The 17,091-nt window shown below is 45.4% G+C and overlaps 1 protein-coding gene across 1 annotated transcript; it reads left to right on the top strand.

Moving 5' to 3' along the window:
• The first annotated feature begins 458 nt into the window (after positions 1-458).
• On the top strand, positions 459-15,306 carry LOC135517002 (uncharacterized). Its single transcript, XM_064941045.1, has 9 exons — positions 459-663; positions 5,202-5,593; positions 5,867-8,019; positions 8,085-11,264; positions 11,396-11,612; positions 11,838-12,079; positions 12,302-12,571; positions 12,861-12,967; positions 14,264-15,306. Exons 1-9 carry the CDS (start codon positions 459-461, stop codon positions 14,479-14,481), a joined length of 6,984 nt encoding a protein of 2,327 aa, XP_064797117.1. The 3' UTR covers positions 14,482-15,306.
• Positions 15,307-17,091: the final 1,785 nt, after the last annotated feature.

The following is a 17,091-nucleotide window of genomic DNA, read 5'->3' as shown; positions in this document are numbered from 1 at the left end:
GTCAAAATGAAAACCAGTGTAATATCAGACCAGGACATTTTATTTTGAGATCAAATCTCAAAAATTGTTGAGCATTAAGTTGGATCGCTGAAGATTAATCTTTACACATTTATACATTTAAAATGTATATCTGTCACGATTTACCAAGGTGGGTGGAATCACGCGCAGAGAGCAGGTTTCAGTGATTAGACAGTTTATTCTCCGGAGCACAAAAACGACGGTCAACCCAACACACAGGGTGAATAATCCAACGTAGGACCAAAATAGTCTGGAGAATAAAACACATGAACCCCACCAAATAACAGGAATACAAAAACAATCCCGCACAAAACAAGGGCGGGACAACCTACTAAATATAAGGACGCTAATTAAACTAAAATACACACAGGTGAAACTAATAAGACAAAACCAACAGACAAACAAAAAAGGGATCGGTAGTGGCTAGTAGAATGGTGACGATGACCGCCGAGCACCGCCCGAACAGGCAGGAGAGCCAACTTCGGGGAAGTCGTGACAGTACAGGCCTCGAGGACGATCCGGAGGACGAGGTGCTGGGCGATCCGGGTGGAGGCGGTGGAAATCTCTCAGGAGAGAAGGGTCCAAAACGTCCCCCACCGGAACCCAGCATCTCTCCTCTGGACCGTACCCCTCCCAGTCCACGAGGTACTGTAGGCCCCCCACCTGGCGTCTCGAATCCAGAATACCCTGAACTGTGTACGCCGGGGACCCCTCGATGTCCAGAGGGGGCGGAGGGACCTCAGGCACCTCACCTTCTTGCAGGGGACCAGCCACCACCGGCCTGAGGAGAGACACATGAAACTAGGGGTTAATACGGTAATACCTTGGAAGTTGTAACCTGTAACACACCTCGTTTATTCTCCTCTGGACTTTGAACGGCCCCACACACTGCGGCCCCAGCTTCTGGCAGGGCAGGTGGAGGGGCAGGTTTCGGTTCGAGAGCCAGACCCTGTCCCCCGGTGCAAACACGGGGGCCTCACTGCGGTGCTGGTCAGCGCTCCTCTTCTGCCGTTCTCCCGCTAACCGTAGTGAGTCCTGAACGGCTTTCCAGGTGTCCTTGGAGCGCTGTACCCATTCCTCCACCGCAGGAGCCTCGGTCTGGCTTTGATGCCATGGGGCCAGGACCGGCTGGTAACCTAACACACACTCAAAAGGGGACAAGTTAGTTGAGGAGTGACGTAGGGAGTTCTGAGCTAGTTCAGCCCAGGGAACATACCTTGCCCACTCACCAGGCCGGTCCCGGCAATAGGACCGCAGAAACCTGCCCACATCCTGGTTTACGCGCTCCACCTGCCCATTACTCTCGGGGTGAAAACCTGAGGTTAAGCTGACCGAGACCCCCAGTCTCTCCATAAATGCCCTCCACACTCTGAACATGAATTGGGGACCCCGATCAGAAACAATTTCCTCAGGCACCCCATAGTGCCGGAAGACATGGGTAAACAAGGCCTCCGCAGTCTGCAGGGCCGTAGGGAGTCCGGGCAACGGGATGAGACGACAGGACTTAGAAAACTGATCCACAACAACCAGGATCGTAGTACTTCCCTGGGACGGGGGAAGGTCGGTAAGAAAGTCCACCGATAAGTGTGTCCACGGCCGTTGTGGAACGGGGAGGGGTTGTAATTTCCCTCTAGGCAGGTGCCGAGGAGCCTTGCTCTGAGCACACACTGAGCAGGAGGAGACATAAAATCTCACGTCTTTAGCCAGCGTGGGCCACCAGTATCTCCCTCTCAGACTCCGCACTGTCCTCTCGATGCCAGGATGACCCGAGGAGGGGAGAGTATGAGCCCCCCGGATCAGCTTGTCCCGGACCCCCCTCAGCACGTACTGAGTCCCCACTGGACAGTTAGGGGGGGCTGGCTCTGACCGTGAGGCCTCCTCTATCTCCGCGTCCACCTCCCATACCACCGGTGCCACGAGACATGACGGTGAAATGATGGGAGTTGGCTCAACGGACCGCTCCTCGGTATCATAGAGGTGGGACAGCGCGTCGGCTTTGGTATTTTGGGAGCCTGGCCGGTATGAGATGGTAAACCGAAACCCGGTAAAAAACATGGCCCATCTAGCCTGACGTGGATTTAGTCTCCTCGCTGCCCGGATATACTCGAGATTACGATGGTCAGTCCAGATGAGAAAAGGGTGTTTAGCCCCCTCAAGCCAATGTCTCCACTCCTTCAGAGCCTTGACTACAGCTAACAACTCCCAGTCCCCCACATCATAGTTTCGCTCCGCTGGGCTGAGCTTGCTCAAAAAGAAAGCACGCGGGCGGAGCTTGGGTGTTATGTCCGAGCGCTGGGACAGCACGGTTCCGACCCCAGCCTCGGACGCATCCATCTCCACTATGAACGCTAAAGAGGGGTCCGGATGCGCCAACACGGGCGCATTGGTGAACAGCTCTTTCAAACGACTGAAAGCTCTGCCCGCCTCTGCTGACCAACGCAAGCGCACCGGTCCTCCCTTCAGCAGTGAGGTGATGGGAGCAGCCACCTGACCAAAACCCCGGATAAACCTCCGGGAGTAATTTGCAAACCTTATAAACCGCTGCACTTCTTTCACCGTGGTCGGAGTCGGCCAATTACGCACGGCTGTAACGCGGTCATCTCCATCACCACCCCGGAGGTGGAAATACTATACCCCAGGAAGGAAATGGACTGTTTGAAAAACTCACATTTCTCCAGAAGGTTTATCGCGCAGTCCTCTCGACGATGGGGTGGTAATTGGGTCGCCCTCTTTTTACTGAAGGCGATAGCCAAATCGGCATATTCAGAGGGAATGCGCACGGTGGAAACTTGGTCTGGACTCTGCACCGTAGTCACACCAACGGCAACTCCTATACACCTACCTGAACACTCCTCTGACCACCCCTTTAGAGCCCCCTGTCGCCAGGAAATCACTGGGTTGTGTTGAGCTAACCAGGGAACCCCCAACACCACTGGAAACGCAGGTGAATGTATAAGGAACAGACTAATCTGCTCCTTATGATCCCCCTGCGTTACAATGTCCAGCGGCACCGTAGCCTCCCTAATTACTCCTGACCCTAATGGTTGGCTATCTAAGGAGTGCACGGGGAAAGGTAAGTCTAACGACACCAGGGGAATCCCTAGCCTTAACGCAAGCCCACGATCCATGAAATTCCCAGCTGCGCCTGAATCGACTAGCGCCTTATGCTGTAGAGAGGGAAAAAACCCAGGGAAAGAAGTCAACACATACACACGGCCGACAGGAAGCTCTGGGTGAGTCTGGTGCTTACTCACCTGGAGTGATCGAGCAGAGCTCCGCCTGCCCTCCCGACTCCCAGACGAGTTCCTCCAGCACTGGTCGGATGTGTGCCCTCGTCAACCACAACTGGTGCAGGAGGACACTCCTCCTCCGGTCCCCCTCGAAGCAGCCCCTCCTAATTCCATAGGGATAGGGGCAGGAGGGCTGGGAAGTAGAAATGACAGGGCCTGATCCGAACACCCGCGGGCAGCCAGCAGGTTGTCGAGACGGATAGACAAGTCAATGAGTTCATCCAGTGTGAATGTGGCGTCCCGACATGCCAGCTCCCTGCGGACGTCCTCCCTGAGACTGCATTTGAAATGATCGATCAAGGCCCTGTCGTTCCACCCTGCTCCTGCGGCCAAGATCCTGAACTCCAGAGCAAAATCCTGTACGCTCCTCGTCTCCTGACGCAGGTGGAACAGCCGTTCACCCGCCGCCCGACCATCTGGTGGATGGTCAAACACAGCTCGGAATCGGCGGGGGAACTCTGGGTAATTATCTCTCACCGAGTCCAGACCATTCCACACTGCGTTGGCCCACTCGAGGGCTCGCCCAGTCAAGCAGGAGATGAGGGCGCTCACGCTCTCCTCTCCGGAGGGAGCAGGACGCACGGTAGCCAGGTATAGTTCCAGTTGAAGAAGGAAACCCTGGCACCCAGCCGCCGTTCCGTCATACTCCCGTGGGAGCGTCAGCCGAAGAGCCCCGGAGACAGAAGTGGTCGCAGGAACAGGAGGTGCTGAAGAAGGGGTGCTGGAGATGAGGTGGGAAAGCCACTCCTCTCCCATCGATCCATCCTCTCCATCATTTGGTCCATGGCCGAACCAATCCGGTGAAGCACGCTGGTGTGATGGAGGACCCTCTCTTCCATCGACGGGAGAGGAGACGCGGCTGCTCCTGCTGATTCCATTGTGGTGCGGGATTCTGTCACAATTTACCAAGGTGGGTGGAATCAGGCACAGAGGGCAGGTTTCAGTGATTAGACAGTTTATTCTCCGGCGCACAAAAACAACGGTCAACCCAACACACAGGGTGAATAATCCAACGCAGGACCAAAATAGTCAGGAGAATAAAACACATGAACCCCACCAAATAACAGGAATACAAAAACAATCCTGCACAAAACAAGGGCGGGACAACCTACTAAATATAAGGACGCTAATTAAACTAAAATACACACAGGTGGAACTAATAAGACAAAACCAACAGACAAACGAAAAAAGGTAGTGGCTAGTAGGACGGTGACGACGACCGCCGAGCACCGCCCGAACAGGCAGGAGAGCCAACTTCGGCGGAAGTCGTGACAATATCTGGTAATGATTTTCTGTTTTCCAGGGAGGTGGCAGTGGCACGGTGCATGGAATGGGTAGTGTACAAAGAAAACTCAACTCTAGGAGGATCCATTGCTACCTAAAGTTAAGATATGACAATCGCAGTAGCAACTCCTTCTCATATGAGTTCAACAGTCACAAGCAGGACGGAAGGCAAACATTCACTATTATAGAAACCAGTGGCCGTTCACTCATTCAGCTGTTGTGCGACACAGAGTCTAATAGTCCAACATGTCCAAACTATGGTAAGTAAATTCTTACAAATCTGCTGAGCTACATTATCGTGTTCAAAATGTTCCTTTTGGAAATAAACCATATACCCTCAATACATCGTATATCAGCAACTAGTACTTGCAACTGAGCCATCTAATGTAAAGACTATTGCTTACAGTATAAAAATAATATAGTATTGGTTCAGCAAATAGCAGTATTGGCTCAGGGCTGCTATATTTCTTATTGATCGGTATTTTTGTTTGAATAACATTGGCTGTTGGCTACTACGTCTCAAATGCCACCTTATTTGTCCACATGGTCTCATGGCCAAACGCTGTGCATTACAAAGGGAATATGGTGTCAGTTGTTTTCATCCATCAGGGAAGCAAGAGGAAGACCGTATCCGTCAGCAGCAGGAGGAGATGGAGCGGCGAAGACAGGAGGAGCAACGAAGACGACAGCAGGAGGAGATGGAGCGGCGAAGACAGGAGGAGCAACGAAGACAACAGCAGGAGGAGATGGAGCGGCGAAGACAGGAGGAGCAACGAAGACAACAGCAGGAGGAGAGGAGGCGCCAGGAGCAACTGGAGAGGGAGAGGGCGATCCAGCAAGAAATCGAAAGGGAGAGCGAACTTTCGGGTAAGAAGGTGTCAAAGGGACGAGAAAAGCTAAGACAGAAGCTGAGACTAAAAGGACAACAGCGCCATCACCAGCGTACACAGGTACTACACCAGATGATAGAAGATGACGCTGCAGCAATCAGAAGGGATGAGGTAAGAGATATTTCAAAAATGGTTGTAGAATAGGTTTTATTTTTGCATGAATGATTTTGTGTTTCACATAAATGTTGTGTTAACTTAATGATAAACATATTATATATTTCTGAAAATACAGTTTCTTCATATTTACATACAGTTGCCAATTTACATGGAACCACCACTAATAGAAAAAGTGTTTCTAGTATGACACATACATCTTTTAGTGCATCTGTACTAACATATTCCTTTTCTTTGCACTTTTTTTGTGTTGGGACCATTTCATTCCAGCCAGGGGACTTGAAAAATAAGTTTGAAGATCTTCTGAAGAAATACGAGATTTCTGAAGACAAAGGCATGCAGGAGGACAAACTTGAAAACCGAATGAAAAATCTTCAGAATGAACTAACCCTTAAATACTTTGGAGAGCCTCAACTGTCGATCTGGTGTCAGTTGACCATAGATCGTGCTATCAGCCAAGGAGAGCAATCGCTCACTGAGCAGTTTAGCATCCTCACGGCTGTGACAGAGCTAACGTTGACAAACGGCTCGGACACAGACAGTAAAGAGGACCAACTACTTGACTGGGACCAGAAGTATGACTTTCTCATCCGTCTTCTTGAACAGCTGTACAGCACAAATCCCACAGTGGCTCAACAACTTGTTCTGAGCATTCTTGATGTGTTCACAGAGGTGTCAGAGAAAAATAAGGGTCTCCTTAGTCAAATTCTCTTCAACATGATCTGGACACCTTCAGAAATTCTGCTCTTTTTGCGAGGTGTTTCAGGCATAAACCAAGAGTTAGCAACCTCAATCCTTCATACTGTGAGGACAAACAAGCTGGATCTTCTCTCTACTCTCTCTGCCCTGAAAGATAAAGACCCTGTCAACTCTCTACAATGGTATGCTGAGGCAGAAGGGGACAAGGATGCCGACACCATTGTGAATGAAATGCAAAATGAAAAGTACCCAGAGAAAATATTGTCCATAATGAAGGAAATTCTAGGATATATGACAGAGGAACTTCCAAAACATGCAAAGGAGGACTTGGATCAGGTAAAGATAGAGGAAGCAAAGCAGATGATCAAGTCACTGGATTTTACTAACCCTGACCTTGCTGTTCTCAAGGAGGTCCTAATAAGGATGTCTATTGCTGTGCAAGACTGCTCAACCATTTACACTCAAAACGGTAAGAACATAGAAGGCTACTTTCCTAGCATCACTCCGCTGGAATCACTGCTCACTGCTGAGAAAATAGAAGGCTACTTTCCCCGACTCACTCAGTTGGCATCACTGCTCATGCTCCTTCTACCAAAGTTAACAGGGAAAAAAGGTATCCTTCTGGAAATCGGCACAGGTGAAGGAAAATCTTGCATCTTGGCTATGTTTGCCACCATCCAGGCCATCCGTGGCACTAAGGTTGACGTGGTGACCAGTTCTCCAGTCCTTGCTCGCCGAGACCAAGAGGAGTGGAAGAAACTGTATGACATGTTTGGTGTCACATCCTCTGTTGTGCCACCACCACAGATACAGGGAAGCTCCCCTGAAAGCAGGGATAGTATGCTACAGGAGGCTTACAGGAAACAATTAGTTTACGGAACCGTTGGCAGCTTTGCAGCAGACGCTTTGAGGCAGGAATTCGAGAAGGACACCACACGTGGGGAGAGGAGGTTCGACATGGTGATTGTGGATGAAGTGGACTACATGACCTTGGACAATGGAGTTCAGGTGACATTTCTATCCCACGAGGCAAGTGGCCTGAGGCACCTCGGACAAGTCCTTGCTAGCATATGGGCCATGGTATCTATGTGTCAGCCAATTGAGATGGAAGATACTGGAGAGATTGAGTGGGCAACTGGAATCCAGCATTTTCACAAGGCTGCTAAGTTAGCTGTTATCGGTCCAGCGACATCTAAAGAATTCTCTGAATTTCACATTTTGGAAGCCGGAGTGGAGTTGGGTATCTATTCAGATGAAGATTTTGTTATGTTCATGCATGCTCTCGAGAACACAGAGAAAGACGATACAACGGAGAACAGGAGAACTGTTGATACATTCATGGCCAAAGTTGGAATTACTCAACAGTGTGATCTGCTCACCATCATGGAGAAAGCACTGGAGAATGATGTGGCCATTGACTGTTACTCTGTGACAAACAATAAAGCCGTGCTGGTTGAGGAGAAAAAGTTGCACAACAACCCTGATATCCTGGAAATCAAAATGCTTCTCCTCGAGAATGGACGAGCCAGCGAGATCATACCTGAAGACAAACTCATTAAGGCAACAGTCTCTGAGCTGAAGTCTAAAATCAAATATTCTGGCAACTCTCAGTCAAACTCAGAGTTTCTTGTGATCCCCTCTTTCCTTGAGAAGTACCTTGAGAATCGGTTACCAGTCTTTGTGGAAAACGCCCTGAAAGCCATCATGATGACACAAGGCAGAGAGTACATGATTGATCAGACGTTGGAAGCTGTCGGAGACAAGCATCTCTACCATGCTATCATCCCAGTGGACTTCCAGGCCAGTGGAGTGTTGGAGAAGAACAAACGCTGGGGGACGGCCTGCAGCAGTTTCTGGAGATGAAACACCAGCTGGCAACCACTCCTTTGTCCAATGTGACTAATTACCTTTCAAACTTCCATTACTTTCAAAAGTACCTCAAAGGGAATGGGATATTTGGTGTGTCTGGGACATTAGGGGGTGATGCCGACAAAGATTTCCTTGCAAGGCATTACGAAACAGACAGCTACACAATTCCAGCTCACCGCCACAAGAAGGTTGTTGAGCTTCCAGCAATTCAGGTCAGTGGGCAAGCACAGTGGATGGAGATCCTCTATAAGACAGCAACGAGGGTGGCAGAAAGTGGTCAGGTTGTCTTGGTTGTATGTGAAGATGTCAAGACCGCAAACGAGCTTCTGAAGAAAATAGAGGGTGAGAATCCACATCCCCCCATCACATTATACACAATCAGTGAGAAACACAACATTGAGAGAACCAAATTCAGAGGGGGACATGTCATCATAGCCACAAACCTAGGAGGTCGTGGGACTGATATCAAGGTTGATCAGGATGTCAACATACGTGGTGGCCTCTTCGTCCTCCTGACACATTACCCTGGCAGTCGTAGAGTGGAGAAACAGGTGTTTGGAAGAACTGGTCGGAAGGGAAACCCGGGCATGGCACAGATGATCCTCTGTGGGGATAACCTTGCCCCAGCATACCAGGGCCAGCCTGTGGAGATCATGAGACAATTGAGAGAGGAGTACGAAGTCCAACGCATCAAAGATATGGAGACAGATGAGCTTCTGGAAATAAAAATTAAAGAGGACCTGTTTGGCACGTTTTGTGAATTTCTTGACAAGTTTCATGGCAACTTCACAAAACAGGAGAGAGATGACCTGTCAGGAATGGGGCCGAATGATGTCCCTGAGTGTTTTAAAGAAAAAGGCCCTAAGTTTGATTACCAGCCTGCACTCAATGCTTTGAAAGAAACATGGGCGTTGTGGCTTACCCTTCACGAGGAGCACATCCGTCAGCACGAAGATATCAGTGTTCTTAAAGCAGACCTTCTTGAGCATATCATAAATAAAGGCAACATGCTGCTGAATGGAAAAAGTCCAAACTTCTATGACCACATTAAGCAGGCTACCGGCAGAACAGACTTGCACCTCCGCAACAAAAGTAAGTTCGACTATGAAGCAAAGTCCTACTGGAAAGATGTTGAAGAATGTGACCCTTTTTACAGTGCCGTGGCAATGTACAACCAAGCTTTCATCACCATCAACATGGGAAAAGATGGCTACAAAACAGAGGCACGGAAATTACTGGAAAGAGCAAAGACATCTGTGGATGTTTACTTGTCAGAAACCACAAATACCATGGTTTCTTTTCAGATTGCCACAAGAGGCAACTTTGAACCACATCATGAAGGAGAATGCAACTTTCTAAAGCAAATAGATTCCAGGATGAGCATTCACAAAGCTTGGATACTTAACATTGACCTTGCAGTAAATAAACTTACAGAGCTTGAGGGTGAAGGCACAGCCATAACAGAGGTATCCTCAGTGTACAGCCTCTCAGAAAATCAAGACTACATCACAGGAAATGAACTCACGGCCTTGTATGACAATGGCCTGAGCATTGTGTTTGAGGTGAAAAAGAAGCCAGAGTTCTGCTTTGACGCTTTGATCTGTTTCTTCATCGGTATGTGTCAGGTCATCCTTGGAGTTCTGGTTTGTTCCCTGTCGTTTGGCTCTGCAACCCAGATTGGCTTAAATCTCATCTCTGAAGGAGTCTCTGACATGATTGAAGGGATATCTGGCATGATATCGGGCACATTCGATTGGGCGCAATGGGCCATCTCCAAAAGCATCAGCATTGGGATGTCTCTGCTCTCCGCAGGGTTCAGCGCCATTAAAAAAGTTGCCATCACAGCATATAAAGTCCTCAATGGTACTATGAAACTCTCATCTGTTGCAAAGGATATCATTGGCACAGGAAAATATGTTTTCAAGTCCGCACAGGGAGCAGCAAAGTCTATCTCCAAAGAAACAATTAAGACTGCAACGAAGAAACTGGCATCCCCTACAAACATGAAGATGGCTCTAAAACACGCAACCAAGTATGCATTTCAGGAGGTAGGGATGCAGGGTGTAATCACAGGAATTAACTATGCCATTGATGCTGGAATTGGGGCCATCTTTAAAACAATTTTAGAAAAAGCTTTCAAAGACATGGTCAATTCAACAGTCAAAAAGAATGCCGAACTAAATCTTAGTCTCACTGAATACATTAGCTCTGCAGTACCTAAAGGAGCTTTGCAGAATCGCAGCAACTATAAGATTGACTCAAAGCTTGAACAACAAACAAAAGACTTAGTTCAAGTTATGACAAAAGAACTTATTCCTGGCCTCATGACTGATGCCACCACATCCCAAGTCAGTGATGTTATCAGCAGACTCTCTGAGGTGTGCAATAATGCAACGGACCTTGTGGCAAAAAGTGGAACACATTCTAATGCAGAAGAAGTCAAAATAAGTGTAGCAATAGCTAAACACACCACAACCTTAGTCCAAATGATTCAGTCTATTCCTACAGAACATGTTATCAATTACATATTTGTCCTCGAATTAAAAAAAGAAATTGAAGAGCAGCAAAGGTATGTGGAGCAGTATGACCAAGATGGCAGACATGACTTACCAGATGTGATTCGCCTGAAGGATGAGTTGCTAAGCTCCATTTCGGAAAGTGTCTCCGAAGCGTTCATAGATGCTTGTGCTGGTCATATGTCCTCTTTTGTGACGGGAACATTCAAGAAGAAGCTCAATAGAGTTACTGGAAAAGTTTTTGACAATGTACTTGGCAGACACAAAACTGAGGCCTTTTTCCAGGACCGGCAGCATAAACATGATATGAAGTCAGCCAGTCAGAAGACTGGGAAAGCTCTGTCAGAGACTGAAACAAAAGAACTTCTGGACTATGCAGAGAAGATTGGTGATGTTAATCGACCAGCCTCGGCCCTGGACATTTATGTCCTCACAAACAGTGACCTGCTCCATGGTAAAGGCATCCAGTTCAACGTGGTGGATCAAGATGGGAAAACGCTCTCAGAGGAGTCCTACCCGGGAACAAACAGCTCAGCCGGCCAAATCACTCTACGGCTGACCAAAGAGCCTGAGAAAATACACAGGTATTTGTCCTAAACTGTTTGGTAGACCTTCATCAACAATACTGCAAATCTCCCAAAATTAGGATCTCTCCATTAACTACATTAACTACATTAATGAGAACCAATGGTGCTCTTTATTTCTCCTCTTTCAGTGAGAAAGGAATCCTCTCTAAAGCAAAAGACAGAATCCAAGGAGTGGAAAGTCCATACAGTGGTCACTTTGACATCATCCAAGATGGCAAAGTAATCCCTGTGCGCTCAGAGAACAAGAACTGCCTGTACCATGCCCTAGCACAGGCAACATCTAACAGGTCTGAGGATGAGATCACGAGTCAAGCTGTGAATCTACGAAACAATGTTAAAGACCAGGTACTGTACGCCTACTCATGTCTACGTATAGTTTAAATAGTTCTTAAACTAAGTAACTTTCTGAAATATGTCATTTTCATCAAATCCGACGAAAGAACACTAGGAAATTAAGATGATTGGTAGATACCAACTGTATGAATAAAATAAATGAATATAACATATTGCATCTTTAACCTTGGTTGTGGAGTAATTGGAGTTATTGATACCTGTTATGTCTTCCCATAGATTAAAGGAAGCCTTCAGGCTTATAGTGAAATGGTTAAAACCCAGAAGGCCTATGATGCACTCGAGAAAAATCATGGAAAATATGCTATAGTTGGAGGGGCCAGGAATAGAAAACGGACGAATGATGGGGAATATGAACAGGATATCAGGCCCATGAAGAATTGTCCTTATAGTTCCTCAGGGATAAATGAGTATGACATAGCCTTTACGTACCACCTTGGATTAGTTGGTCCTTACAAAAGGTATTTTAGCATAATAATTTTTTACATTTTTATATGGGCATTGTTCAAATCTACCAATGTTATTATAATGACCCTGCATTGTTTTTACACTTGAATATATTATTAAGTCCAGAAATGTATATAATAATTCATAAAGCATTGACATACAAATTGTGTAAATAGATGTGTTTACTTGAATTGTACTTCCATAGTACAACCCTTTCTCTTCTATTCCCTCATCAGCGTCAAAAACACCAAACTTTTCTCTGACAACATGGGGGAAAGAGGCATTGTAGAGGCAGACCATATCCCACCAAAGAATTCCCTGAAGCTGGCGAGAGACCAAAAATCTCAGATGAAAAATCTTCAACAGAAGAATCCAAAGCTTTATGATATGATAAACAGCATTGAATCAGATCAGAATGGAGGGAACCTGCTCACAATGCGGGTTCTCAAACAGCATCACAGGAATGCTCTAACCACTGGAAGGAGTAAGACATCTGTCATCTGCAGGTGAATTATCTATTAATATAGATGCAATCCATCCCTTCCCTTTCTCCCTGTGATACACAACCGAGGCTGAAATAAAAACACAGAAACTAACTTAATTTGATATAATTGAAGCAAGGTTTCTGCCTGGTCCTCTTCTTCTTAGACCTTTCAGCCCTTTAATTTAGCTACAATGTAAAAAGTTCCATTCTTGTGGTGTTTACGGAATTTAATACTTACTATCTATGCTGCTTCCCTATTCGTAATGCTCTCAATCTCCTAACGACACTGTGCATGGCCTTCCAACTCATAGGAAGCTGCTGGCGGATACACTTGCAAGCGGAGATGTGGAGAAATCACTGAAGTTATCTTTCATCATGGCTCATCCTATTGCTTCCGACCAGCTCAGAGACAAAGCAGGTGATTATTGTCCTTTATACAATGGGTGGGTCTAATCATGAATGCTGGGGCGGATGGGTAGCCTAGTGGTTAGAGCGTTGGACTAGTAACCGAAAGTTCAAATCTCTGAGCTGACAAGGTACAAATCTGTCAGGCAGTTAACCTACTGTTCCTAGGCTGTCATTGAAAATAAGAATTAGTTCTTACCTGAAATGCCTAGTAAAATAAAGGTAAAATGCTAATTGATTAAAACCACATTTCAGCCGATGTCTATTCCACAAGTTACCACCGGAGATATCTATGATGTTAAAGTGCCTATTTACTCTGTAACATCTGACTGTGCAATCCACTGTCTCATCAGCCAGGCCATTTCTTTTTTTTTACCTTTATTTTACTAGGCAAGTCAGTTAAGAACAAATTCTTATTCTCAATGACGGACTAAGAACAGTGGGTTAACTGACTGTTCAGACAGATTTGTACCTTGTCAGCTCGGGGATTTGCAACCTTTCGATTACTAGTCCAACGCTCTAACCACTAGGCTACCCTGCCGCCCCGGCTTGATCTCCACTATAAAAGCATCCAGACATTATCTCACATTTCTTTTAGCCGAGCGAAGATTTGTATAAGCCTTGCTGTCTGTCTCTCCCACATTTGCAACGTTGTTTCAATATTCAAATCTCCAGCTGTCCCATGGTAATGAACGTGTCAGGAGTTGGGACGAGACAGACAGGCAGGCAGTGTTTCTCAGCCAGTCGAAATAATGAATCAGCATCTTTTTTTATGGATGTATACAATGACATGTCAATTTAAAAAAGTGAAACGAAATGAAGTGCAGCTAGTTTGCAATCATTCCAGCTTCAGTTTGAAGTGATTGTGTTAGCTGTGTTGTTGGCTAGCTCCTCTGAACAACAGTGTCCTGACGAGTGAGCACATATTCTATGCCAGGCGAAATCGTGCCTCATTATCTCATTGTTATGGATGTATCCAAATTAATGTCACTAGAAAACAGCTTAAACAAATGCAAATGCGGCTACTTTGCTGTTATTCTGGCTGCACTTTTTGAAGTGACTGTAACTTAGCATTAGTTGGTTAGCTAGCAAGCAAGGGATAAGAATGTTGCCAGCCAGTATTGCAATGGAACATTTAGAACGGTTTGCCGGTCTAAACAACACCCATGCCAATGTATCCTCCCTCCAAACACCGGCTTCCCGGGCATTATCCCTTAAGTCTGTCCTTCTTATATGGGAAATTCTTCACTAGATTTTTCTAATTTTCACAGAATGTTTTAATATTAATTTGTTTGTGTTTTTATTCTAGGAAAGCCCAATAAACTTGCCCTGGGATCCATTGATTTATCTCCTGAAGGAACGGTGTTCTACTATAAAGCTGGCTTCAATCAGATGCTGAATCACCATAGTAAAGAGGGGATCATCGACCAGAATCAGCAGGCGAGGCTGAAGTCCTGGGTGTCCGATAAGAAGTACATGGACCCAGACACCCCAGAGTACAACGACATCCTTGCAGCCATCCAGTAACACAACCTCTATGGAGACATGTTAGGAAAGGGATAAAGTCATACTTTTATATTCAGCAAATGAATATCATGAATTCAGTATAATCATAAGGTGAATCATTTCTTGTTGAACCTTAGGTGAATGACAATTTGACCTTTTTACTGCTGCATAATTACTATACTTTTTTTGTTTGTGCTTCCACAAGGTAGCCTATGGCTTTTCAAAAACGATACAGTAACTTATGTGCAAGATGCATGAGATATAAGCCTGCTAAAACAACTATAGGTTCTTCACAGTAAACTGTAAATTGACTTTTGATTTTGTTTCATTCAATACTGTATACTATACTGGGTGCCAAAGTTAATTTCTCAATGTCATAATATTTACTGATGTCATAATATTTCATGTTTGTAGTTTCTTAGTGTTGAATTATATAGCCTACTTTTCATTTTTGTGTAATGATCATGATAACCTTTTAAAAATCAAATCAGAATGTATTTGTCGCATGTGCAGAATACAGTGAAATGCTTACCCACAAGCCCTTAACAAACAATGCAGTTAAGAAAAAAAAATAAAGAAATATAACAAATAATTAAGGAGCAACAATAAAATAACAGTAGCGAGGCTATGTATTTTATGCTCATCATCAGTGGTTTCACAGTCAAATCATGATCTCATTGGCAGTGTTAATCATGTACTGGATTTCTTTACTATTGGATTATGGATGATTTTGTATTTACTCAATCCAAGTTGGTGTTTTAATCCATTTGAATAAATGTTTGCATTCTCAAAAATATTATCTGTATTTGAAACTATTGATAATAAATTGATTTAATTTGCAAGACTACTAGCAATGTGCACCTTCGAGTGGATCAATTTTGTCTTTCAAATCAAATTGTATTTGTCACATACACGTTGAGCAGATGTTATTGCAGGTGTAAATGCTTGTAAGCTTAAGAGTTAGAAGCAGAGCTTCCCTATCTGACGGCGCCATCTCTCTCTAACCAATTAATTGTGCACACGTTGTTTTCAGTTTGTGAGTGTGTGATTTAATTTTTTTATTTCAATTTTTTTATTTAACTAGGCAAATCTGTTAATAACAAATTCTTATTTACAATGACGGCCTATCAAAAGGCAAAAGGCCTCTTGTGGGGGTGGGGGCTGGGATTAAAATTAAAGTAAAAAATATATAGGACAAAGCACAAATCACAAGAGAGACAACACAACACTACATAAAGAGAGACCTAAGACCACAACATAGCATGGGACCAACACATGACAACACAGCAAGGTAGCACAACAACATGGTAGCAACACAACATGGCATCAACACAACATGGTAGCAGCACAAAACAGGGTACAATCATTATTGGGCACAGACAACAGCACAAAGGGCAAGAAGGTAGACACAACAATACATCACGCAAAGGAGTCACAACTGTCAGTCAGAGTGTCCATGATTGAGTCTTTGAATGAAGAGATTGAGATAAAACTGTCCAGTTTGAGTGTTTGTTGTAGCTCGTACCAGTCGTTAGCTGCAACAAACTGTGTGCTTTGGGGTCCTATAACAGAATGTGACTAGTCTCGCATTGTATATAACTGTGATGGTGAGAAATGTTGGGTTGTCTGAATTACAGCTGCACAGAACCTTTGGGAATAATTAAACTTGGTCAAAGCTTCTCTATTGTCCGTGAGTTATTTACTCTGAAAAATAAGAACAGTATACAACAGCTTTTCTGTTTAGATTAAGATAGCTGTCAATGCACGTAACCTCTCACTCCCACTCTGAGCCATTCAGTGTTGTTGTTTATGTATGTAGCTTGTGTGCTAAGCCGTAGCATTAGAAATGTCTTTCAAACGGAGACAACTCACAAATGCGGAAAATCTGGAGAGTTTTATAAACGAGTTTGAAAGTCAGGAATTAGATTCTGACAGTGACAGTGATGAGCTGCCCCCCAACCTTGTAGCCCTTGAGAACCCTGAATCTGAGGACCTCTTGTACACTGACAAAGTCCCAGGTACCTTTTGATGATGCTGGTGGTGATGGAGGCAGACCGACAGTGGATGAAGTACAGGAGGTCTGTGGTAGCTGGAAGGCCTCCAGCAATTTCTCTCCTCCTGGCCCTGCTGTTTGCTTTGATGAGTCCCAGTCTGGAGTGCAAAGCCCCTTGCCATTTCCCTCTGAGGCAGAGTGCATCGAGCTGTTAATGGCAGAGGAGCTGGTGGGAGACATAGTAGAGGAGACCGATCGCTATTCCTTGGAGCTACAGGAGAAGAGAGAGTCAGGAGTGAGGTGGAAACTCGCTAAATGGGTGAAAACCACAATTAGTGAAATGTACTGTATACCTTCCTCGTGACAGTACTTCTCATGGGAATAGTAAAGAAGAACTCCCTAAGAGAATACTGGAACACAGATCCTATGTTTGCAACTCCCTTCTTTGCCACCCTCTTTTCCCAAGACCGCTTCCTAGTTCTGCTGCGATGCCTTCATTTCGTCAACAATGCTACTGCCAACTTAAATGACCCACTACTTACACAAAATAGGAAATGTGTTTATCAGCCTGACATCAGCATTTGGTCGGGACTTTGTGCCATACAAGGACCTATGCATTGATGAGTTCCTGATGTTAT

Source organism: Oncorhynchus masou, chromosome 28, assembly GCF_036934945.1.
Source record: "Oncorhynchus masou masou isolate Uvic2021 chromosome 28, UVic_Omas_1.1, whole genome shotgun sequence".
NCBI lineage: Eukaryota > Metazoa > Chordata > Actinopteri > Salmoniformes > Salmonidae > Oncorhynchus > Oncorhynchus masou.
The sequence above is the reverse complement of the archived record's forward strand: the minus strand, read 5'-3'. Positions and strand labels throughout refer to the sequence as shown.